The following is a 24,517-nucleotide window of genomic DNA, read 5'->3' on the forward strand; positions in this document are numbered from 1 at the left end:
ATCTATAAGCTGCTGATCAGTGTATGTTACAGTATGTGTTGTATCTAATATCGTCACCTTACAAGCAAAATGCACTAAGTCAAAAATTGCAGGTTTTGAATTTAACTGTTAACTTTTATTTCAAAAAGTTTTTTTTTTTTAACTTTTACTTTTATTTTTAGGTGATATGTTCTTTTTATCCCTTGTCTTAATGTTGTATAATTTGTAATAATACCGTATTTTGCGTATCTTTTTTTTTTATAGAGTAAATTTTTTTACCATGACAAAATAGGTCCCGAAAAGAAAGCTAGTGAGGAAAAAAAAACCAGAAATATTTTCTCTATTGAACAGAAGAAAGAAATAATAGCAAAACATCCTGAAGGTGTGGAAGTTATGCAGCTAGCTCGAATATATGAAACCAGTCATTCTACAATATCAACCATTTTAGCTAAGAAAGAAGAACTTGTGGTTCTTTTTTCAAGAATTATTGGAGATGCATGACCGAGAACTGACTACTAACGAGCTAAAAGAACTTTTCAAGCAGCAATGTGAAGAAAAGGAAATGGAAATTTCATCTGAAGATGAGGATGGAGAGAAAGAACAAATTATGACTGCTGAAATTAAAAATGTTTTGGCAAAATGGGAGGAAGTTCAAAATGTTGCTATGAAATGGAATCCAAACAAATCTGAGGTTAATAGAAATGCAGATCTATTTAATGAAAAGTCCATGCAGTTTTTCAGAAACATTTTAAAAAAGAGGCAGAAGCAAAACAACCCTAGGCATGTTTTTTACAGGTCCATTTGTAAAAAACTCCAAAGTGAGCCCAATTGTCCTTCTGGTGAAGATTGATAATTAAAAACTGTTTTAATGAACAATTCATTTTATTAATGTTAATTTTTTTGTAGCAAACATACTGTATAATAAATAAATGATATTTACCATATTTTTATGACATTTTAAATGTGTTTTATCTGCATTTTTAATATGCAGTATGGTTGTGGGGAGTAGCCGGAACAAATTAATAGATTTTCAATTAAATCTTATGCGGAATCGCGCCTTGGATAATGACAGTAATCCTGGAATGGATTACTATCGTTAATCAAGGCACCACTGTATTTGAGTTCTGATATAAATAACAGGCAAATTTGTATTATGTAAACTTTTCATGTAGCAATGTTACTAGAGTGTGCACAATCCTAGCTCGCCTCCTCATGGTGCACCCTGGATAACGCTAAATGAGCTAGAGCAACCTTGGCAGCCAGTCTATCTATGGATCTTTTGGCTACTAACTATATGCATCAATCAGAAGTGAATGTTTTGAAGAACCAACTGACTAGAAATCTCTGACCCCAAGTCCGAATCTGTCATCTTAACATCGAAGGAATTAGCAAATCGAAATGTGAATACCTTTCAAAATTCCTTCTTGACCAAAATATAGTCATTGTACTCCTCCAGGAAATGCATGAAGAAGACTTGTACAGAAGAGGGAGAATTACGGCTACCAGCTTGTAGGAGCAACTTACCACCATGCATATGGCATAACGACATATGCCCGCAACAACATTGAGTAGATCGAACTTGTTACTGCATCATGTGATGATGTCAGCTTGATCGTGATGAAGTTGGGCAAACTGACGCTTGTTAATGTCTACAAGCTACCAAATGTCCAATGGCCTCAACAAGTTCTCCCTCTTTTGAGCCACCCAACTATATATGTGGGAGACTTCAATAGCCCCATGAGTTATGGAGGTATGCTCAGAATGATGAATGCGGCATAGCCCTCGCTGACTGGGCTTAGACCTCCAATATCTACTTGGTCTTTGATGCTAAAGAACGTGGCACCTTAAGATCAGCAGTATGGAGAAGAGACTATAATCCTGACCTCTTCTTCGTCACCTCTAACAACATGAATGAACCTCTACCTGCTCAAAGAAGATTTCTTGGTGACTTCCCTCACAGCCAACACACCGACTGGTCCTCCTTGGAGTGGGCATAAAAATACCTCTTGTCCGATCAATTCCCCACCCGAGATGGAACCTTCGAAGAGCCGACTAGGAAAAATATGCATTGACCTTGACAAGTGTGTTCGTTTCATACCTCCTGTACCCAGTACTACAATCAGTTTGTAGGAGCTGTCATCTCTACAGCTAAAAAAATATCCCCAGAGGCTACAGAAAGAAGTATATCCCTGGATGGAACGAACAGAGCGAACAGCTCTATGAGAAATTTATGGAGAGTGGTGATCTGGAAATCACAGAAGATCTCCTCCATGACTTGGATGCAGCAAGACAACAATGCTGGATTGAAACAGTTGAGGGACTGGACCTCAGGCACTGCAGCAGGAAGGCCTGGAGTGTATTACGGAAGCTAGGAGGCGCTACAATGATGACTATTAAAAAGATGGATGTCATACTAAACCAAGTTGTTAACCACATTACTAGAATCTCGAGATGCCAACGTGATAAAAACCATACCATTAAAGTTAAAAGAGAAGCCAAGACCTGAAGCAAAACTACAAGACGAATCAGAATATGCAATACCCTTCAATGATGAGGAAATCAACAGTGCACTAGCTGATACAAATACGAGAAAGACCCTGGGTTTGACGGGGTTCACCTGGAATTTTTTATTCATGCTGACAAAAATACCAAAAAATGGCTCGCCCATTTCTTCTCGGAAATAATAAACACCGCCATGTTGCCAAAGGAATTTAAGAGAGCTAAGATCATAGCCCTTCCCAAACCTGGAAATTCAACTGACAACCCACAAAACTATCGTCCAATCTCACTACTAATCTGCACATATAAACTACTGGAAAGACTACTGATAGAACAGGCAGGTTTTAGGCCCAATCACAGCTGTTGTGACCAGGTTTTGGCGCTGACATCATACATTGAAGTGAGCTTTCAACAAAATTAAAAACTTCTGTAGTTTTCCTTGATTTTAACTGCCGCATACGACAATGTATGGAGAGAGGGCATGCTGCATAAACTAATGAAAGTACTACCGTGCCAAAGAACAATACAGCTTGTTAATAATATGCTCAGCAATAGATATTTCCGTGTTGTCCTTGGAGAAAATATCAATAATCAGAAGAAACTCAACAATGGCTTACCACAAGTCTCAGTACTGGCCCCTCTCTTATTTAACCTATACATTGCTGACCTGCCAGATACGGCATCTAGAAAATTCTGCTTTGCGGATGACATAGCATTAGCCACCAGAAATAGAGAACTAAGATGGATGGAGGAAAGTCTCACAAATGACTTTGCTGCTATGCATAACTACTTTAAAAAATGAAGACTGCAACCAAGTCAAAGTAAAACTGAAGTGTCTACATTCCATCTCAGCAATAAACTGGCACACGACAAGCTGCACATCGAATTTGGAAACTCAGTTCTACACCATAACAAATATCCTAAATACCTAGGAGTTACACTTGATCGCACCTTATCATATAAGAAACATGTTTAAAACACAGCTGGAAAATTAGAACTAGAAGCAACATCATCCAGAAATTATGTGGCACTTCTTGGGGTGCAGCAGCAACCACATTAAGAACATCCGCAATCGGATTAGTTTTTTCGGTGGCAGAGTACTGAGCTCCTGTTTGGCTCAACAGCTGCCATACCAAACTAATTGACCGCCAACTTGAACCACAACGTGACATCACTGGAACCATAAAAACAACTCCTATTTACTGGCTCCCAATGCTAACATAATACCACCAAACCTATGAAGACATCATGCTCTTCTACATGAATATTATAAAATACTCAGAAATACTGAATTGCCTATACACAATGACATACTAGAACTACAGCTCAACAGACTGAAATCAATAAAGCCCCCTCTCTGTGAAGCTAAACACCTGAGAACGACCAACTACAACACCAAAGAACAATGGAAGTGAACGTGGAGCATAAATACCAATTCTCAACTTCAAACTTGGATAGGCATCATCTCAACATCCCCGGGTATGGAACTGAGCCAAAAGACTTGGACAATGCTGAACAGGATTCGCACCGGAATAAATAATAAAATAAATAATACTAGAGTATATATACCCAAAAGGTGTACTCCTGTTGAGTACACATCAGGATAATGATGCCTCTATGGATTCCCTCTGAAAGTTGCCCATGCTTAAAACCTCTGGGTCAGTTAGATCAGAGTCATGAAAAGTATAAAGAATCCAAGATTTCATTATAACTGGAACTAAAATTATCACTTATTTTATCCTTTTATGTTTTTTGGCTAGATAAGATAAGTAGTAACTCCCAACCAGAAGTACTCCACTGTGATGAAAGCTGAGTTCTTCTGAGCTTTTCACCTTCCCAGCTTTATTCCTTAGGTTGGTAGGATGCAGCAATGCTTGAAACTCTAGTACTTGTTGCTTGATAAATGTTTAATACTCTTGATTGTTCCATGCTACTAAACTCCACTGTTAATAGAAATCTATTTTTTTTTATTTTAATCTTCTCGCAAATTTTAAACTTTCTTAGAAGTAGATGGTGATCACCTGATATCAGACTCCCTGTATGCTCTTGTATGCTAGACCAGTCTGAAGGTATCACTGTCAACAGTAACATAAGTTTTTTTTTTTCCTTTCTACCATGAGAAAAATTTATGCACATCTTTGTTCTAGGATATGGTATTGGCAGTGACAAGTTTGAAAGAGAAATTCAGCATATATTTATCAATATTGCTCAATCATCATCTTCTTCAGGTTTTCTTAGAACATTTCTGTAGGTCCAGGATTCGTTTCCTATCTGCTGTCATAAAGAATTGCTTTATTCTTCAGTGCTCAGTCATTCCGTGGGAGCATATGCACAAATTGTCTTGTTGTTTAATTTTGCATTTATTTGAAGTTTGGCTATATTATTCTCTTTGGACCTGTTTCTCATTCAGATTTTTTTTTTTTTGTATTATAATTACTACTACTGTTGCCTTTCTCTGATCCATATTGCTTGACTAAATCATCTCTTAGTTAGGAACTAGCTGAGTTGGGTTTTCATTTCCCAATTAAGCCAAGGTGATGTTTCTGTAATTCCTTTGCTGGCTCTGCTTTTCCATTGACACTCCATTGGTTGATTATTTCGGTCTTCAGTTCTGTTAATGCTCTAGTAGCTAACACTATCACTATGGTTCCTGACAGAAACAGCATGGGGATGGTATCTGAGTGAATATCTTTTAAGAGAGTGTAACTTGAAAATGAGATTGGACAGTTAATATTGGGCTGGCAAATAAGTTTGTTTGGTTTATGCATTAGTGCAAGTTTACACTGCTTCGCCTGTCGCTATTGTTACGCTACCACGCAAACCTATTGCGCAGTTGAAAGGCGACATTTCGCATAACCTTTCAGTGAATTTTTGTTCGGCCTATTTCAGTTGCGTGTGTGACATATTTTTAGAAATGGAAGGAAATAACATATATTACAGGCATATTTTGCTTTTTTATTTCAAAAAAGGCAAACGAGCTGTGGAGGCCCATAAAAAAAAAATATGCAGCATATATGGGGATGGTGCCTTAACAGAATGTGTATGCCAAAAGTGGTTTGCTAAATTCCGTTCTGAAGATTTCGATGTCAGTGATATGCCTTGCACCGGTCGCCTGAAGGAGGTTGATTCGAGTGTCGTGAAGGATATCGTCAACAAAAATCCGTCACAAACAGTGCAGGAGATTGCTGCAGTACCGAACATATCCCATACAAGCGTTGAAAATGATTAGCACAAGCTGGGATATGTTTCAAAACTCAATGTTTGGGTGTATCATGAATTGACTGAGGCCAATATGACTGCTCGCATATCCATCTGTGATATGCTGCGAATCGCAAAGAAAACGACCCATTTTTGAAGCGGATGATTATGGAAGATGAAAAATGGGTCGTGTACGATAACGTGGTATGTAAAAGATCATGGGGGCACAAGAGCGAATCGCCGCAAACAACCTCGAAAGCGGGATTGTACCCAAAGAAGATCGTGCTCTCTGTATGTGGTGGGATTATAAAGGTGTTGTCCACTACGAGGTGTCACTGTCAGGCAGAACGATTGATTCAACTGTCTATTGCTCACAGTTAATGTGACTGGCCCGTGCAATTAGCACAAAACATCTTGAATTGGCAAATCGGAAAGGAGTTGTCTTTCACCACGACAACACCAGACCCCACACATCGTTAACAACCTGGAGTAAATTGTTACATCTTGGCTGGGATGTTTTGCCACATCCTCCGTATTTACCGGACCTGGCACCTTCTGATTACCACTTATTCCAATCGTTGCAGAATTCTCTGAACGGGAAAACCTTCGCTAATGAGGAGGCTGTCAAAAGACACCTGGATCAGTTTTTTGCCAGTAAACCTCAGGAGTTTTATAAACGTGGCATAATGAAGTTGGTGGACAGATGGCAAGAGGTCATTGATTAAGAGGGTCAATATATAACTGACTAATATGCATTATATATATTAAATAAAATGTGTTTCATTCCACTCTGAAAATCCAAACGAACTTATTTGCCAACACCCAATAGGTTAAAAGTCACATCAGTTTTCTGCATTCCTTACAATCAGTGTAGAGGAACTAGATAATTTAAAATAATTTTGTTCTTGCAAGATAAAATGAAAACTGTTCAAGGAAAAGTAAATTTTTTTCTTTTGCGAATTTCCTTTATTTCAAGTACATTTATGCAAAGATTTTCAGAAACACGTTTGGAGGTAGGATAATATGGAATACATGTTTTCATCCAAAACAATAAGTTATATGTGCTTTTATGAAGTAAAAGTGGCAAAATAAAAAGTAATCCTGGAATTTTTTTCCAGGAAAAAAACTAAAGCCTTCTTGCAAAAGTTGCACACAAACAAATTTTTCAACACCAGCACATGCCATACATTACCAACTATCCCATAATACTTGGCATCCTCATTTTGAAATCATGCATGGCCATGAACTAAGAGCTAAAAGAAACTTGAAAATTAGGCAGAAATGAAACTATTTATTTGTTCTATACACCCTCTATCCAAAAAGAAACCGAACTTTTTGAAAATAGAAGAAACTAGTGGTGCCACCTGTTGTATCTTTCTGTTGTTAAAAATGGCAACCTTCATTAGTGTTGTGTCAACTGTTTATGACATTTGTTTCGTTAGAAGCCGAGTTATAGTGCCAAGAGTGAGTGTGTTTTGACGAATGGCCAGAAAATGAGTTTCAAACAGAGAGCTGCGATTGACTTTTGTGTTAAACTTGGTAAAAGTTTTACCAAAATGCATTAAATGCCTCAAAAAGCATACAGTAATGAATGCTTATCCCGTACTCAAGTTTCCGAGTGGTTTAAGCAATTTCAAAGTGGTCATGAGATGCATGAGGACAATGAAAAGTCGGGCCATCCAAAAAAAAAAAAAATGTAAATAGCAGAAAATGTAAAAAAAAACATTAAAAAAACTAAAAGATGACTTACAGCTATAGTTCGCCCACTGATTAGAGATCCTTCGACACTTCTGCGCGTATCAGAAAAAGGAGAACCCATTCCGATAATAGGGTAATCAGTTCGTATTGTGGGATGAGTTGTTTATTATTACCAGTCGGAAAATTAACTTCTCTTTTATGATTATTGTAGTTAACTATGTTGCTTGTATAACAGTTGGAGAAAATTTTACCTATAAAGCACGTAATTTCGCGTGTTTGCGAATAATTCAGACGTCCTTCATTTCTTTCTCCCCTTCAGCATGAATCGACTATTCTTGGAAAGACGCGAAGCAGGGACCTACAAACGGTGGGTGAACTATAGTATGCGAGTCTACATACTAGATTGCAAAATTTAATAACTGAAAATAAATGAATTTACAATTACTTACATTTATACGTGTGGATAGGCTTATGGGTTCGTCAAACATGTTGTAATAGATTTCACAGTATGATATCAACACAGATAGATAAGAAAATAGCTATTTATTAATGTGGACATCCGCCTCAGTGAACACAAAAAATATATCCAACACTTTCACTATGGCAAGTCGGGTCTGGCAGACCATGCTTTGGATACCCCTGCACACAGGATCAATTGGAAAGAAACAAAAGTAATGCACAGAAGCTTCTACAATTCGGAGAGGTTGTTCCTGGAATCAACAGAAGCCTTAAAACATACTCCAAACCTTAACAAGTATGGCTGTATAAATCTACCAAAGATTTGGGAGACAGTCATCCTAATACCAAATTAATATTTATTACTTTTATATTATTTTATTTATTTTTTTATTTTATTTTATTTTTCAAACTTTCTAAGACTATCATTTGGACTACTATTTCAAAACTTTGAATCTTTTTTTTTTAACCTAGATGGCGCCATATTAGGACTTTAGTCTTGTGTTGCACACTGCAATTACTTATACTAGCCCCACTGTTACACCAGATTGTGGTTGTCTTGCTTTTGTAACAAACTTTGTGTTGTGTGCTCTGAAGATGCTGGATATACTAGCGAAATATTAGCTTCTAAGTTAATAAATATTTTCTTATCCATCTGTGTTCACATCATACTGTGAAATCTATTACAACATACTTACATTTATCTATTTAAAAAAATTTTAATTGTTGATTGTTTTTGTTTTTCTTTTTTTTTATGTCAAAAAAAAAAAGAAAAGATTGCTTTGCATTGAGTTCAATGCTTGACTTGTTTTTTACTATCGTGTTCAAAGTGGACAATGAGAGTCCAAGATCTTTTGCTAAGTGCACACGTGTTCTGGCATGCCAATCTACACGTCGCAGAATTGCCATCTTTTCTTCTACCGAAATACATTTTCTGTCTTTTTTTCTCCGTGTTACTAACATGGATAATCCACCATGGCAACTTGAAGCAACTTTCACATGCTAAATTACTTAGCAGAAATTCTGCAATATCAATTCGTACTGTGATTGAAAAATCACGGTATCGCTCATCACTACATTACTGCTGCAAGCGTGCAAGTCACCGTGATAGTGGAAACGAAACTACAGCCAAAAGCAACGCCATCTGAGAACAGAAATGTGCAGATTTCTGCAGAAATCAATTCGAAAATCACTATTGCCACCCGAGAAAAAAATGCAAACCACGGGAAATAACGTCCATATCAAGTTGTTAATGGCGGGAAAACAATATATCGTTAGAACAGGCCTTAAGACGGGACCAACGGAAAATGACATAAATGGCAGGAAAATGTAAATTGCGGGAACGTAAAAACGGGGTTTTACTCTATGTATAATTTATACTGCATGTAATATATATTTTTTTTGTAGTATTAACTCTGAATTGGGATATGTTCATATTTATATATACTGACCGAGACTAGAATAACAATTAAATTTATTCAAAATGCAACTTTCTTTCATTTCTTTTATTATAAATTTCATTTCTTTCTTTTATTATATATATTTATAATATATATATTTATATATTAGAAATATATATTATATATGGTAACTAAGATGAAAAGCCAAATGGCTATTTTTTTCTGGCGAGGTTGATAAGTTAAGGGGATAAAAATCCCTTATTGTTTTTCAGCCAGTAAGCGAAACTAAGATCGAAAACTACGATCTGAATGTTTCATGCCGACGAACTGTTGGCGGATCCAAGCGTAAGTGACCACTTGGTAGTGCCACACCAGGGCAACTCGTTGCAAAGGTGGAGCAAGATCCCTCACTATTCTTGATATTTTCTCATAATGTAAAAACACACAGCTCCTAGGAGATGTAGTACTGTTTTACATTGAGGCAAGGTCACTACCCAGACTGGTTTCAACTTTTTTTTTTTTTTGAGGTCTCATCAGTGAGTAGCTAGACCTCAAAAAAAGGTTGAAACCAGTCTGGGTAGTGACCTCTCCTCATAATGTAAAACAGTACTACATATCCTAGGAGCTGTGTGTTTTTACATTGTGAGAAAATATCAAGAATAGTGAGGGAACTTGCTCCACCTTTGCAACGAGTTGCCCTGGTGTGGCACTACCAAGTGGTCACTTACGCTTGGATCCGCCGACAGTTCGTCGGCATGAAACGTTCAGATTGTAGTTTTCGATCTTAGTTTCGCTTACTGGCTGAAAAACAATAAGGGATTTTTTTCCCCTTAACTTATATATTATATATATTATAATACATATGACAAAGAAAATGAAAAAATTACAAAGTATCGCGATTTGCAAATCGGAGTTGAACGAATCTGTCAAAAGAAAACGAAAGTTGTTCCCATAATAATAGGTGCTTTAGGCGCCATCCCTAAAACATTGAAAAATCATCTAGAAGCACTAGAATTAGATGGATAAAAATTGGGCAGCTGCAAAAGGCTGCTTTGTTCGTCACAGCTTTCATTTTCAGAAAGTATTTCCACAACTCATAGGCCCTTGGCAGGGCTCGAATTAGTGGAATATAACCAGCCTTTTCTTAAGACTGAGGAAGCAAATCAAGCTTTGATGAATATTATATATATGTTAAAGATACCAAGATATTATAATATATATCATCATCATTATCAGCCATTGTCGATTCACTGCTGGATGAAGGCCTTTCCAAGATTACTTCAAACTGTCTGTCCATGGCTCTCCTTTTCCATGTCACTCCTGCAAATTTGATATCATCATCAATCCACCATGATTTAGGTTGGTGTTGTGGCCGTTTTTCCCCATGTGGAATCCAATCCAGTACTTCTTTTGTCCATCGTTGATCTTGTCTTCGTGCAATATTCCCAGCCCATTGCTACTTCAGATATTTCACTCTTCTATGATGTCAGAGACTTTGGTTTGATTTCTTATCCATATATTCTGTATGTGATCCAATCTTGTGATACCAAGCATACTTCTTTCCATGTTCAATTGTGTTGTTCTTAATTTTTGAATTTCCTTTGCATTCAGCCATATGTCAGTATTGGAAGAATACATTGGTTAAAAACTTTTCTCTTCAGGCATAATGGTAATTGGCTTTTGAATATTGAATGTAATTTGCCAAATGCTTTCCACACAACCATCATGCACCTTTTAATTTCGTCCATGATATTTTGTTCCATTGATATCTGTTGTCCTAAGTATATGTAATGATCTACTTGTTTAATTTCCTCATTATTGATTTTCATTATTTCTGGTTGTACATAGCTATTGAACATAACTTGGGTCTTCTTTAGGTTTATCTTTATGCCAGCTGTTTTGCTAGCAATTTGGAGTTCATGGATATGAGTGTAATTCATGTGCAGTTGAAGTAAAGATAACTATGTCATCTGCAAAGCATAAATGGCTTAAATATCTTCCATTTATATTCAGACCTTTCCCTTCCCAATCAAGAAGTTTGAATATTTCTTCTAGGCATGCTGTGAATAATTTTGGAGATATTGTGTCACCCTGTCTTTTACCTCTGTATTCCCACAGTAGAGATGTTGCTATTGAAATTAATTGTTGCTGTGGCAGTGGTGTATGCTAATTTGATGGTCCTGATGTATGGCCCCTCCACTTGTTGGTTTCGTAATGCTTTAAGTATTGCACAAGTTTTAAGTGAATCAAAGGCTAGTGGTAACTGATATTCATTACACCATCCAATAATCTGCTGTACAACTTGAATATGGTCCATTGTACTAAAGCCCCCTTGAAAGCCTGCCTGTTCTTTTGGTTGTGCTAGGTCTAGAGTCGGACAAAGCCGGTGAGCTAAGACTTTTGTTAACACTTTGTAAACCACTAATAGTAGATTGATTATTATTATGTGACACCTCCAGGGAGTTCAAAGACTCATCAAGGGAGAGTGTACCCCTTCCAACTACTAACTGCACTCAAACTTGCTTAACTTTTTGCGAGCTATTAGTAGCAGAGGCTCTACCAATCGACCAACCTTTGACAGGTCGGTAGTTTGTCAAGTCTTCTATCTCACCTTTTTTATGTATCAGAATTAGGGTAGCCTTCTTCCATGTTGTTGGTACATCATTTTTCTTCAGGCATAAAGTAAATAGTTTTGCTAAGAGTTTGTAGATTATTTCTCCACCTGTTTTTAGAAGTTCAGTTATAACTCCATCCTCACCTGCAGCTTTCCCATTTTGCAAGCTTTGGATGCTCCACATAACTTCTGGTAGAATCTGGTACTTCATTTGTGTTGTAGTTGTCTTCTCCATTTAATTCATCATCCTGATATAATATTGAGTAAAATTCTTACTCTTTTTGCTATAGCATATCTGTTTCTGGTGATGGTCCCGTCTTGTAGTTTGACTGCAACCGTCTGTTTGTTGCTGTTCATCAATTGCTGTTTGGCCTTTTTTTTTTTTTTTTTGAGACTACGTTTGTTTTCAATTGTTTGTTGTATGAATTTACAATTGAATTTCTTATTTCTTCTGTGATACGTTTTTTGATCATTTTGCACAATTCACTGTATTAAATTTTATTCTGTAGGTTAATTGACTGTTTCATTTCTCTTTATTTCTTCAGAAATTTTGACTTGTTTCTGTTCTGTGGTACCGGCTGTTTCAAGTGAGCATTGTAAAAGGTTTTGGATAATAATGTCATTACTTTCTGATAGATCAGTATTGTCATCTATAATAAGATGTTTAAATCTATTGTTTAGTTTGTGTTGGAATATCCCTTTTTTTTTTTTTATGTTGAGTTTGTGTACATCTATGTTTTGCTTTGATCTCTGAAACATTTTTCTTTTTTTTTGGCAATTTATTTGGATTTTACTGCATACCATACGATGGTCACCTTCCAATGTTGAAGGTGTTTATAACAGAGCAGTCTTGAAAGATGTTTTTCTTATTGCTGAGGATAAAGTCAATTTCACTAGTTTTTCCATTTTGACTTTTCCATGTCCTCTTTCTATGTGTTTTTTTCTTGAAAAAGGAGTTCATGATATACAGGTTTCTTTTTCTGCAAATTCTATTAGCCTTGCTCCTCTGTCGTCTCATGCCATATCCAAATTTCCCATTGAGCTTTCATCTGAATGTTGTATACCAATTCTAGCATTAAAGTCTCCCATTACAATTTTGAAATGATGTTTTCCTTTAGAGTTGGGATACATCATGATAGAAGGCTTCAATTTTTTCATCAGTATGACTTATTGTTGGTGCATAGACTTGGATGATCTTAAGAGCGTATTTTTTGAGATTTGAACAATACTTGCTATTCACTCAGATACACTGTCAAATTCTATTATGTTGTTCTTTAGTTTTTTTGTTGATCAAGAATCCAACTCCACTGAATCTTTCCTTATCTTGGCCTCTGTAATATAGTATGTCTCCATTTTTTAATTGAAGAATTTCTTCACCATTACGTCTAACTTCGCACAGTCCAAGAATGTCCCATTTTAGTCACTTTAGCTCTTCAGTTAGTTGAGTTAGCCGTGCCTCACTGCTCAGAGTCCTACAGTTTAATGTTCCAACATCTAGTTTCCAATTGCAGCATGATCTGGTTACCTGGGGATTCTTATCATCTTCTGCCTTCATGTTTAACTGCCTGCTGCCATAGGTGGTAACAATCCAACCTCCGGGGAATGAGGGCCATTTTATTTCTGTCGGATTCATCTTGGAAGGTTAGGCCATAAATTCACCACACTGGCCAAGTGCGTGTCGGTGAATGGCAATATTTTCACATGGGATCGCCGGTCCCAAAACCACTGGTCCACGGCTCTTTATTCAATATATTGAGAGCTGCCCTGATACCCAACGGATGGTAGTCAGAGTTCCCCTCATCTCCGCCACCTAGGGGACACACTGTAGCCCGTGGGAGTCCTGAGATTTTTACATGTAATATATATATATATATATATATATATTACATGTAACAATTTTTTTTGTTTAAAATAAGAGGTTTGTAGTTGTACCTTTTCTTTATTAACGTAGCTTTATATACTCAAAACAGCAAAGCGGGAAGTTCAGCATGATAGTTTTACATACAAATACATTGAGAATCCAATTTATTAGGAATATCCATGTAACATATTGGGCCACCTTTAGCTTTTAGGACAACCTTGATATGTCAGAGCATTGACTCAATGAAATTCAGAAAATGCTCTCCACAGGTCATCAAGCAGACACGAATTCTTGTAGTTTCTGAGATAGTGTAACTCTTTTGCAAACATCTTTTACCACATCCAAAAGATGCTCGATGGGATTGAAATCTTGTGGCTGAAGTAGGTGTTCTTCTCACCATTCCTGGATGAATTGTCCTTTGACTTGGTATAGTATTCTGTTGGTCAGCAGTGATGTTTTGCAATGAGGGCCTAAGGGAGTGCCAGGTAATCAGTGTGTCTCCCAGACCATCACTTAGGTTCATGCCTCTCTATTGTTGTTGCCTACACCCTTGTCCTTTCATTCACCTGAAATAACTGTAACTGGAATTAATCACTTCATGTGACTTTTCTCCACTCTAATGTGCCAATGTTCTTTTTCTAATCTTAATCACTTGTTTTTGTTAGATGATGTCTGATGTGTATGGTGAATATTCCAGCTGGTGTGCTTTGTTAGGACAACATTAAAAATCATTAAATGGATATAAAAATGTACTTTTCTAAGAAAATCAGTCTATTTATACATCCTTTCAATCTTTCATTTTGGAGATGCAAACACTGTAAATTTGGAAGAAGCAGACATGGTTTATCATCTTTAATACTTTTTTAAGTTGACTTCATATTTTCGGCTTGTAAAAGGTGTACACGAAATATCTTTAACGTTGTTTCCAAATTGTTGAGAAGGATAAAAATAAATGTTAGTTTATTTTTCTCCTTTAATTCCAATGCAAATTTCAGTCAATGCAAAATTCCTCAGCATGCTCATTATAATCTCTGCTTGCTTTTTTTGCTTTTTAGCCCTTAAAAATGCATGCAAATGCCTTGTCACAGACTGTGTAAGGAATCACATTACACTTTGTTCATATATGACTGGTCAACACTTGCATCAATGGCAGCACTCACCTTATCTGATTTACAGTCGCACTGGGAATGAATGTCGTGATATTTGTAACAGTTCACGATTATTTATTTCAAATAAACAACTATTCAAAAATTATTTCTTCATGAATTTCCCAGTTGTGCAGTTGCACACTTAGCACACCCTGAATATATACACCGCTATGTCTGAAGCATGGTAGATGTACTCTGTCACACAGTCCCTTATTGACTCATGTAGGCAGTTTCACCATTTGCAGCATGTCTGTTAACACATTATAATCTTGTCTATTTTCTTATCTATCTCATGTCATTCAACTGTTTTCAGCCACATGCCTGACATTGACTTGATGTTTTCTGCTTATCATACTGTCTGGATATATCGAGACAGTGTTACAAGCAGCCATCTTCCATTGTCATTCTTGTTTGCAGTTCTCAGATTGATATTTGTGTCCATTACAGTTGAATGCATACTGTCTCTTGGGAAGGCAATCTGCAGCCTAGTTATAATCATTACCTAATGTACTGCTGACTGCATGTTATTAGTGGATTCTGTTTAACATGAAAATGTGTATAATGTTTTGGCCACTGAGTGTGGTAGAAACTTTGGATTAATAGTTAATTGAAAAAAAAATTAACTTCATTGGGGAAACTTAAGGTGCAGATGCTGAATAACTGCCTTTACATTCTATATGTAAATGTTTATAAATGATACATTAACAGTATATCATCTATGAAATATTTGTATATTTGAGAAGTAAAGAAAATTAAAGGTTTGTACAATTTGTGGTAAATAGTAACAAGCATAACTCCCCTCTAAAATGGATAGAAAATCACAGATTTCTTGCTCTTAATTGTTCATTTAAGTAGATCAGAGTCTAAATCAAGAAATCTAACATAAAAATAAATACCTGCAATTCCTAAAAAATAATTATAATGATATTTTTTTTTTACTTACCTAAACTACTTTTTCACTATATAATTTAAGGAAATTACAACATACTAGGATATACGTTAAAATAAATTTTAATATATTTCAATATTTCGGCAACGTCACGTTGCCATTTTCAAGAACTTAAGTACAAGACACGTGCACGCAGGCACACTTCCTACTTCTTCCTCACGTACAACAAAACAGTACGTGAGGAAGAAGTAGGAAACTATTATTTCTCCTAAAGTCCTGATTGTGCCGTCTAGTGGGCAATGTTGGTATTTTTGGGCAATTGGACTGAAGGTCTTCTGATGTAGGTTTCCTAAATTTGAGGAAGTCTCATGCAGCCAAATTTGTTGAGGTTTGGATCGTTTCTTAGGGCTGAAGCTGATTCCATGAAAAGCCTTTCATATCTGTATTTGCTACGGTGTATTATCCTGGCTTTCTTCCACCGTATTCTATGGCAGGTATCCAGCACATGGTCAGCAAGACCAGAGTGGCTGTATTGGTGAAAACAGATGTAGTCCTTGTGTTCTGAAATTCCGATATTTGTCCTGCCTGTTTGGCCAAAGTAGGACAGCTTACAGCTGCAAGGGACCTGGTATACACCAGGTTGGTCTTTAGTAGAGCGGATAAGGGATGCCAATTTTTTATATGGTCTGTAACAAGAAGTTAAGTTATGTTTTTTTAAGATTTTTGTGATTTTTTCCGAGGTGCCTCGGATGTAGGGTATGGTGATGGATTTAGAGTAATCCTTGTTGTGAGGGAGGGGGAGGTTGTGGTTTACTGGTTTCAATATTTTTTGGATTTTTTTTTTGGGGGGGGGGGGGTAGCCATTGGCTGAGAAGGTGTTGGGAATGTGGTTTAGTTCTGTGGTTAGGGCATTGTCATTCGAGCAGATAAGTTTAGCCCTATCGTGTAGTGTCTTAATGACTCCATATTGTTGTGAGGTTGTTGGTGAATGTATCTGCCTGTATGGGTGGGTTTTCTATATACTGAGAAAACCAAGGTTCCATCAGGCTGGCGGGTGACTAGTGTATCTAAGAAAGGAATGCAGTTGTTTTTTCCTCTTCCAGGGTGAATTTGATTCTGGGGGTGTTGGTTGTTTCAGTGTGTTAAGAAGGAGAGGAGTGCATCAGAGCCATGTGACCAAATAGCGAATACATCATCTACATAGCGAAGCCAAATGGTTGGTTTTTTTGGGGCAGAGTTTAAGACTTCCTCTTCAAAAGTCTCCATATAAAAGTTGGCCAAGGGTGGGGAGAGTGGAGAACCCATGGCTGTCCCCCTCTATTTGTTTGTAGAATTTTCCTTGCCAAACAAAATAGCCTGAGTTCATTGTGAACTGAAATAGGGCTGTGATATCCAGAGGAAATTTAGCTTCGATTAGCTCTAAGGATTCTTTGAGTGGGACATTTGTAAATAATGGGCTGAGTTTTTTTATGTATGAAGGTGTGTTGCCAGTATAGTGTGAGAGAGCTTTGGTCAAATGTTTAGCTAGTTTGTATGTGGGGGAATCAATGCCATCTACTATGGGATGTAATGGCACATTTTCCTTGTGAATTTTTGGGAGTCCATAAATACGGGGGGGGGGGGGGAGGACATGGAGTTATATGGTTTTAATTTGTTAGTGATTTCCACAGGCCAGGAAGTGACCTTCTTAAGGAGCCTGTGGAGTTTTCTAATTTGTGAGTTGGTGGGATTATACTCGATAGGGAGGTAAGTGGCCCTATCTAACAATAGAGATTTCAGCTTACCTGTGTAATCTTTTTGGTTAAGTAATACTGTGGCATTCCCTTTGTCAGCTTTGGTGATTTTTATTTTCTTGTTTTTCTTTAATTCTAATTGAGATTTAATTTCTTTACTGGGCATGTTGGTTTTAGGTGGTTTAGCTTTGGTCAGAACACAAGCTACATCCAGTCTGATATCGTTGGCGACGTGGCTTGGAAGGTGTCGAATCCCGCGTTCAATTCGTATCATGATATCCTCAGCAGGTATTCTTCTGGGCGCGATGGCAAAGTTGTGGTCACGTGCGAGGGCATCGAGTGCTTCAGGTTTCACACCAAGTGACGACAGGTTGACTAACATTTCGGTAGGAAGTTGCGGTTTCGAGATTGCGTCCTTTTTTAAATTTTCAAATTTTTTGATGTGTCGATCTCGTACTTTTTTAAATTCTTTCTCCGCTGCAGTGCATGAGATGTCGTATACAATCGACCAAATTTCGTGGCTTAAGGTGCTTGAAAGGTCATCTTCGAGTGCTTGTATAGCTGAGTTAGCTTCACTCAGGAAACGGCGAGTGGCGGCAATTTGTTCTCTGAGTAAGGCTTGGCTGGCACGGTTATAAATACGAAGTGCCTTTTGCGAAGAGAAACGGTGCTTGAATTTCACACAGTTAGGGATTACCTGGTTATCTCGGCAGCGCTTTAGGAAGGCGAGACGATTCAGTTGTCTTGATAGCTTCAACTTCAATTTACCGTAATGGCGTGCTTTACGTGCGATAACATCTCCGTGGATAATCGTAATTCTCATGGAAAGGCTTAGATGTTGGTTATGCATTTTCACTATATAATTTAAGGAAATTACAACGTACTAGGATATGCATTAAAATAAACTTTAATATATTTCAATATTTCGGCAATGTCACGTTGCCATTTTCAAGAACTTAAGTACAAGACATGTGCACGCAGGCACAACAAAACAGTAAGTGAGGAAGAAGTAGGAAGCTATTATTTCTCCTAAAGTCCTGATTGTGCCCTCTAGCTGGCAATGTTGGTATTCTTGGGCGATGCACTCCTCTCCTTCTTAACACACTTAAACAACCAACACCCCAGAATCAAATTCACCCTGGAAGAGGAAAAAAACAACTGCATTCCTTTCTTAGACACACTAGTCACCTGCCAGCCTGATGGAACCTTAGTTTTCTCAGTATATAGAAAACCCACCCATACAGGCAGATACATTCACCAACAACCTCACAACAGGGCTAAACTTATCTGCTCGAATGACAATGCCCTAACCACAGAACCAAACCACATTCTCAACACCTTCTCAGCCAATGGCTACCCCCACCCAAAAAAAAAAAAATCCAAAAAATATTGAAACCAGTAAACCACAACCTCCCCCTCCCTCACAACAAGGATTACTCTAAATCCATCACCATACCCTACATCCGAGGCACCTCGGAAAAAATCACAAAAATCTTAAAAAAACATAACTTGCAGACCATATAAAAAATTGGCATCCCTTATCCGCCCTACTAAAGACCAACCTTCCCCCCTAGACCTACCTGGTGTATACCAGGTCCCTTGCAGCTGTAAGCTGTCCTACTTTGGCCAAACAGGCAGGACAGCAAATATCAGAATTTCAGAACACAAGGACTATATCCGTTTTCACCAATACAGCCACTCTAGTCTTGCTGACCATGCGCTGGATACCTGCCATAGAATACGGTGGAAGAAAGCCAGGATAATACACCGTAGCAAATACAGATATGAAAGGCTTTTCATGGAATCAGCTTCAGCCCTAAGAAACGATCCAAACCTCAACAAATTTGGCTGCATGAGACTTCCTCAAATTTGGGAAACCTACATCAGAAGACCTTCAGCCCAATCGCCCAAGATTACCAACATTGCCCGCTAGAGGGCACAATCAGGACTTGAGGAGAAATAATAGCTTTCTACTTCTTCCTCACTTACTGTTTTGTTGTGCCTGCGTGCAGGTGTCTTGTAGTTAAGTTCTTGAAAATGGCAAACGTGACGTTGCCGAAATATTGAAATATATTAAAATTTATCTTAATGTATATCCTAATCCATTGTAATTTCCTTAAATTATATAGTGAAAATGCATAACCAACGTCTAAGCCTTTCCACGAGAATTACCTAAACTACGTAATGGTATCTGCATCCATTACTGTCATGAAGCAGAACCTTATCTTTCACACTCTCAAACCATAACACTACATTATTATAAGATCATTTTTGTTTCCACTCATGAAATGTTGTGTGTTTAATAGCTACATATATTGTGTAATTTAAAATTTCATAATGAACACCAAGTTTTAAAATCTAACAAACTGTCAGAAATATGACCAATTATTAGAAACCAGGGGACGTTTGAATTTCAGTGCCAAAAGATAAAATCTGCACATCACGTATCATCAGTAAACCAAACTGCTGAAAATCGGAAAAGAAAAATGGTCTTATTAGACCAGAAAAAAACAGAGATTAAGAGATACCAAATTGGTCACACAGTAGTTATGCATGCACCTAGAAGCAGACAGACACCTCAGGCCTGCTGCCCTCGAAAGCTAACCTGAACCATTTAAAGCTGGTGAAGCAAACATACAAAAACAGATGAAACAGATTATATAAAACCAATAAAAGCCAGTATCAGAAAGTAGGCATCTAGAAGCAAACACCTTTTGCCTCTATTTCTCAAAAGCCAACCTTACCATTTAAAGTCAGTGAATCCAACATACAAAAACAAACTAAGCAGACTACAAAAAGAAAGAAATTTTGCCACATCACATTTTAATGCGCACACACAGAAAAGATTCTTTCTTTTAAGGTTACATGGTGATCAGCATTCATATTTATGAATGCTTTGATTGGAAAGGTACCAAGTCCCTCCACTGCACCAAAACCTGGTTTGAGCGGAAATTCAAGGAAGCATGTGAAATGTTCAAACATGATCCGAATCTGAATAAAAATGATGGTCTAACCATTCCAAGAATGCGGAGACCCATCTGCAACCTTCATAGCAATCACGAAGAAAAACCTCAATACAAGAAGACTTGGTGAAGTGTTTTTTTTTTCTTTTTCTCCTGAACATTCAATAGCAACCTGTACTGTACAAATCCAGAAGATAATTGTAATATAACAATATAAACTGTATAATTCCAGTAGAATCCTAGTACATGAGGACTTGAGCAGAGTTTATTGTAGTTTTTATTGGTATTTTTTTTTTAATCACTAGAGGGCAGGCAAAGAAAAAATTTTAGTCAACAACATAGATGTAATTTACCTGTATAGAGTGCAACAGCATGTAGCTTGGTTCTTATACATGTGTATCCGTCTGATGATGACCTCAATACAGGGGTCGAAATGTCAAGCTATTATTTTATTATTAATCAGTAAAATAATCTTTTCAACACGTGTGTTTTGCGTCCCTAAATTCATAAATATGAACACAAAAAAGATGACTAATAAAAAATTCTGCATCACATTTTACAAAACCAAACGAAACAATCCTCTGGTTCCAGAGTAGAAACACTAAGGTTTTGCTTCACTTCAGTAATGGTTGCTGATGTTGTTATACAGCTTAGGTGAGCAAAAAAAAATCTCTTTTTTGTAATTATTTGACAGAAAATATAAGTCTTTTTATGTGGTATTTCTTTATTTAGACCTTGATCTACTTAAATGAACAAAAAATAGTAAGCAATTTGTGATTTATTTTTTTTGTGTATTTTCAGAGGGAGCCATGCTTGTTACTATCCTCCCAATTTGTTTTATAATTTATTCTGATTTCCTTCCTCTAAATGTTAAAACTTATTTCTGTTGATTTGAATGACTTGTGTATGTGCATTAAATAAGAACAATATTTATATAGGAAATGTTTATGTGAGGAGAGGCAATAGCTGGCATCGATATAGACAACCTGCTGAGGCTCGCCAAGAGGTAAGCTTCATATGTCATACATCATCATATCTTACTGTTAAGAATATTATGAATATGTATGAAGATTTGCTAAGCATAATAACTAGGTGTTCAAAACGTCTATCCTGATGTTGCAGTGGCTATAATACAGTACATATCAACATCAGGACAGAGTTTTTAAAATGTAGTTGGTGTGCCAACATTTCAAAATGCTAGGTGCCAGTATTACAAGAATAAAAAATCTCTGAAGTCAGTGAAGACAAGAAATACTATAAAATCATTAAAATTTAAAGAATATATTCTTTAAAGTTGGTTGGTAGTTGCTTAAATGTCAAAAATAAATAACTGATAAGAGATCTCTGACTAGCCTGGAAGGAATATGGAGATTCTGGGTTTTTGCCCCATTGTCCTGTGTCGCATTTCCTAGGTGCATCTTAGTGGGTATTGGCTTAAACTACTCATTCCTTATTTATTAAAATAAAAAGCCAAAAGGCTTCATTTCGATAATGTAAAATTATATAAATCAAGTGGATAGTAAATCCAACATTATTTCAAAGTCGAATGCAGAAACTATAAAAGTTTCGTACGAAATTTGACAAGAGAGTTTACGGGAATACACTCACCAGTATTTATGAGTTCCCCTAGCGTGGACCTTATAGGAGGCACGATCGATTAGTACGGAATGAGAGTTTTTGCTTCTCAGAGACCAGGTTTCTGCCTAGTCTCTGAGTATCAGTTCGAAACAGCTGTCAGGAAAATGGACCAATAGGAGATGAATATATGGACGCTAGGGCAACTCGTAAATGCCAGTGAGTGTATTCCCGTAAGCTCTCTGGTCAGATTTCGTACGAAACTTTTATATATTCTGCATTTGGCTTTGAAATAATGCTGGATTTAATATCCACTTGATTTATATAATATTCCTTCCTTATATTGGTAGTTCTTAATCAAGTAGTTAAACAGGTCCCTGCTGATTTTGTAACAATTGAGACAAACAATGAAAAGGCAGCTTCTGGAACAGACTCAACTGATTTGAAGGTAGGCACTATCAGTATAAGAAGCATCATAGGAAATGAGGTGGTGTTAACAAGAAAAATTACAAAAGTATCATGTTGACGTAATTGGTATTACCAAAACAAAGAAAGCTAAAGCAGTTGAGATACTCTTAAACAATAGCTAAGATGATTTATTTGGGCATTACTGATCATGGAAAAAATTTAAATTGCTATAGTTATTTATTTCGTATGATGACACAACAGCTGTGAGCCCCTTTTACAGGGAGGTATGGCACCATCTCAATTCCCCCCTCCCATTTTATCCGGGCTCAGGGACAAGCATAGCTGAAGAATCAGGATTATGGCTGAGACTTCGTATTCCTGACTGTAATCCATATGTGTGTTCGTGGGGTTAGCCTGTTCTAGGGGACGATAAGCCAAAATATTGTGTTTTTTTTGGTGTTACAAAATGATTAAACACGACTTTAGTTTTTTCTCTGTTTATTTTTAGACTGACTTTTCTGCTTTCATGATATAGGTCTTCTATCATTATATTAAGGTCTTCTGGAGTGTTTGCAAAAATTATGATATCATCTGCATATCTTAGGTGTGTTAAGTTTCTGTTATTAATTTTTATACCAAGGTTTGTCCAGTTATATTATTAAATATTTTTGAAGGACTGCTGTAAAGATTTTGGGTGATAGAGAGTCTCTTTGTCTGACACCTTTTTCAATTGATATTTTATGGCTACTTGTGTGAAGTTGGGATCACAAGACAGTGACATGTATGCAGGCACTAACACTGGGTAAATGAGACTGAATAAAAGGGCCTAGAATCCTGAACAGTGTCTCCTAGCAGCCTAAATTGGATGGTCTTGGCTGTTGGACTGAAGATCTGAGGATGAGTACTTCCCAAATTTGGAGCAGTTTTGTGAATCCAAAATTGCTGAGGTGGTATGTGAGGAATGAGATTCCATGAATAGCTTCTCGTATTTGTATTTGCTGTAGTGTAAAAGAGTGGCCTTTTTCAGCGTATCCTGTGGCAAGTGTCCAGTCATGGTCATCATGTCCAAAGTGGCTGTAATGGTGGAAACAAATGTAGTCCATGTGTTCAGAAATTCTGATATTGGCTGTCCTGACTGGCCATAGTAGGACAGTTTGCAACTGCAAGGGATCTAGTAGATACTTAATAGGTTTGGGGAATATGGCTGGTCTTAGGTGGAGCAGATAAGGGATGCCAGTTTTTTTTACGTGGTTGTAAGATTGTATTTCTTTAGGATTTTTTGTTATTATTTATTTTTTTTTTTTTGATATGCCCTGGATATACTTGAATAGTGATAGATTTTGTGTAATCTCTGCTCTGAAGTGGGGGGGGGGGGTTACAGGGTTAATATTTTGTGGGAGTTGTAGTGTTGAGAATGTGGTCATATGCAGTAGTTAGGCACTGCTATCAGAACTGATTAATTTTGCCCTGTTATATAGAATTTTTATAATTCTATATAACAGGGCAGTTCCTCCCTGTTATATAGAATATATAACACGGGGGGGAAACTGCTGGTAAATGTATCTATTAGTATGTGTGGGTTTTCTGTAGACTGAGAATGCCAGGGATCCATCAGGCTGTTGTGTAATCAGTGTCTTGGAAGGGAAGACTTGTTTTCATTTTCTAAGGTAAACTGGATCCTGTGGTGTTGATTGTTTAGATGCATTAAGAAAATGTTGAGAGTATCAAGGCCATGTGGTCCATGGAGAATGCATTTTCTACATAGAGTAACCAAATAGTGGGTTTATGTGGACAAAGTTTAATGCTTTTTGTTCAGAGGTGAGGTCTCATTGGTTAGGGGTGGAGAACCTATGACTGTCCTTCTCTATCTGTTTATAGAATTTTCCTTGCCAAACAAAATAGTCAGAGTTCATAATGAACTGAAACAGGACTGAGATATTGGGAGGAAATATAACTTGGATAATGTCTAAGGTGTCTTTGAGAGGGACATTAGTGAGTAGAGAGGAGACATCAAAACTGACCATTATGTCAGTATGTTGGAGTGTGAGGTTTTTGTACTGCTTTAAAGTGGCCTGTGATTTTTATGTGTAAATGAA

General features: G+C 37.0%; 1 protein-coding gene across 1 annotated transcript in view; it reads left to right on the plus strand.

Moving 5' to 3' along the window:
- Window positions 1-24,517, plus strand: part of LOC150096340 (dnaJ homolog subfamily B member 12-like) — a 173,152-nt gene that overhangs the window by 68,360 nt on the left and 80,275 nt on the right. Inside the window, exon 6 of the mRNA XM_090409183.1 lies at window positions 21,377-21,444. Within this exon, the coding sequence (XP_090265309.1) occupies window positions 21,377-21,444 (68 nt within the window). The remainder of the gene's footprint in view (window positions 1-21,376; window positions 21,445-24,517) is intronic.

This window comes from Typopeltis vanoorti, chromosome 19 (genome assembly GCF_054136105.1).
Source record: "Typopeltis vanoorti isolate ZY-2024b chromosome 19, IOZ_Tvanoo_1.0, whole genome shotgun sequence".
Classification (NCBI taxonomy): domain Eukaryota; kingdom Metazoa; phylum Arthropoda; class Arachnida; order Uropygi; family Thelyphonidae; genus Typopeltis; species Typopeltis vanoorti.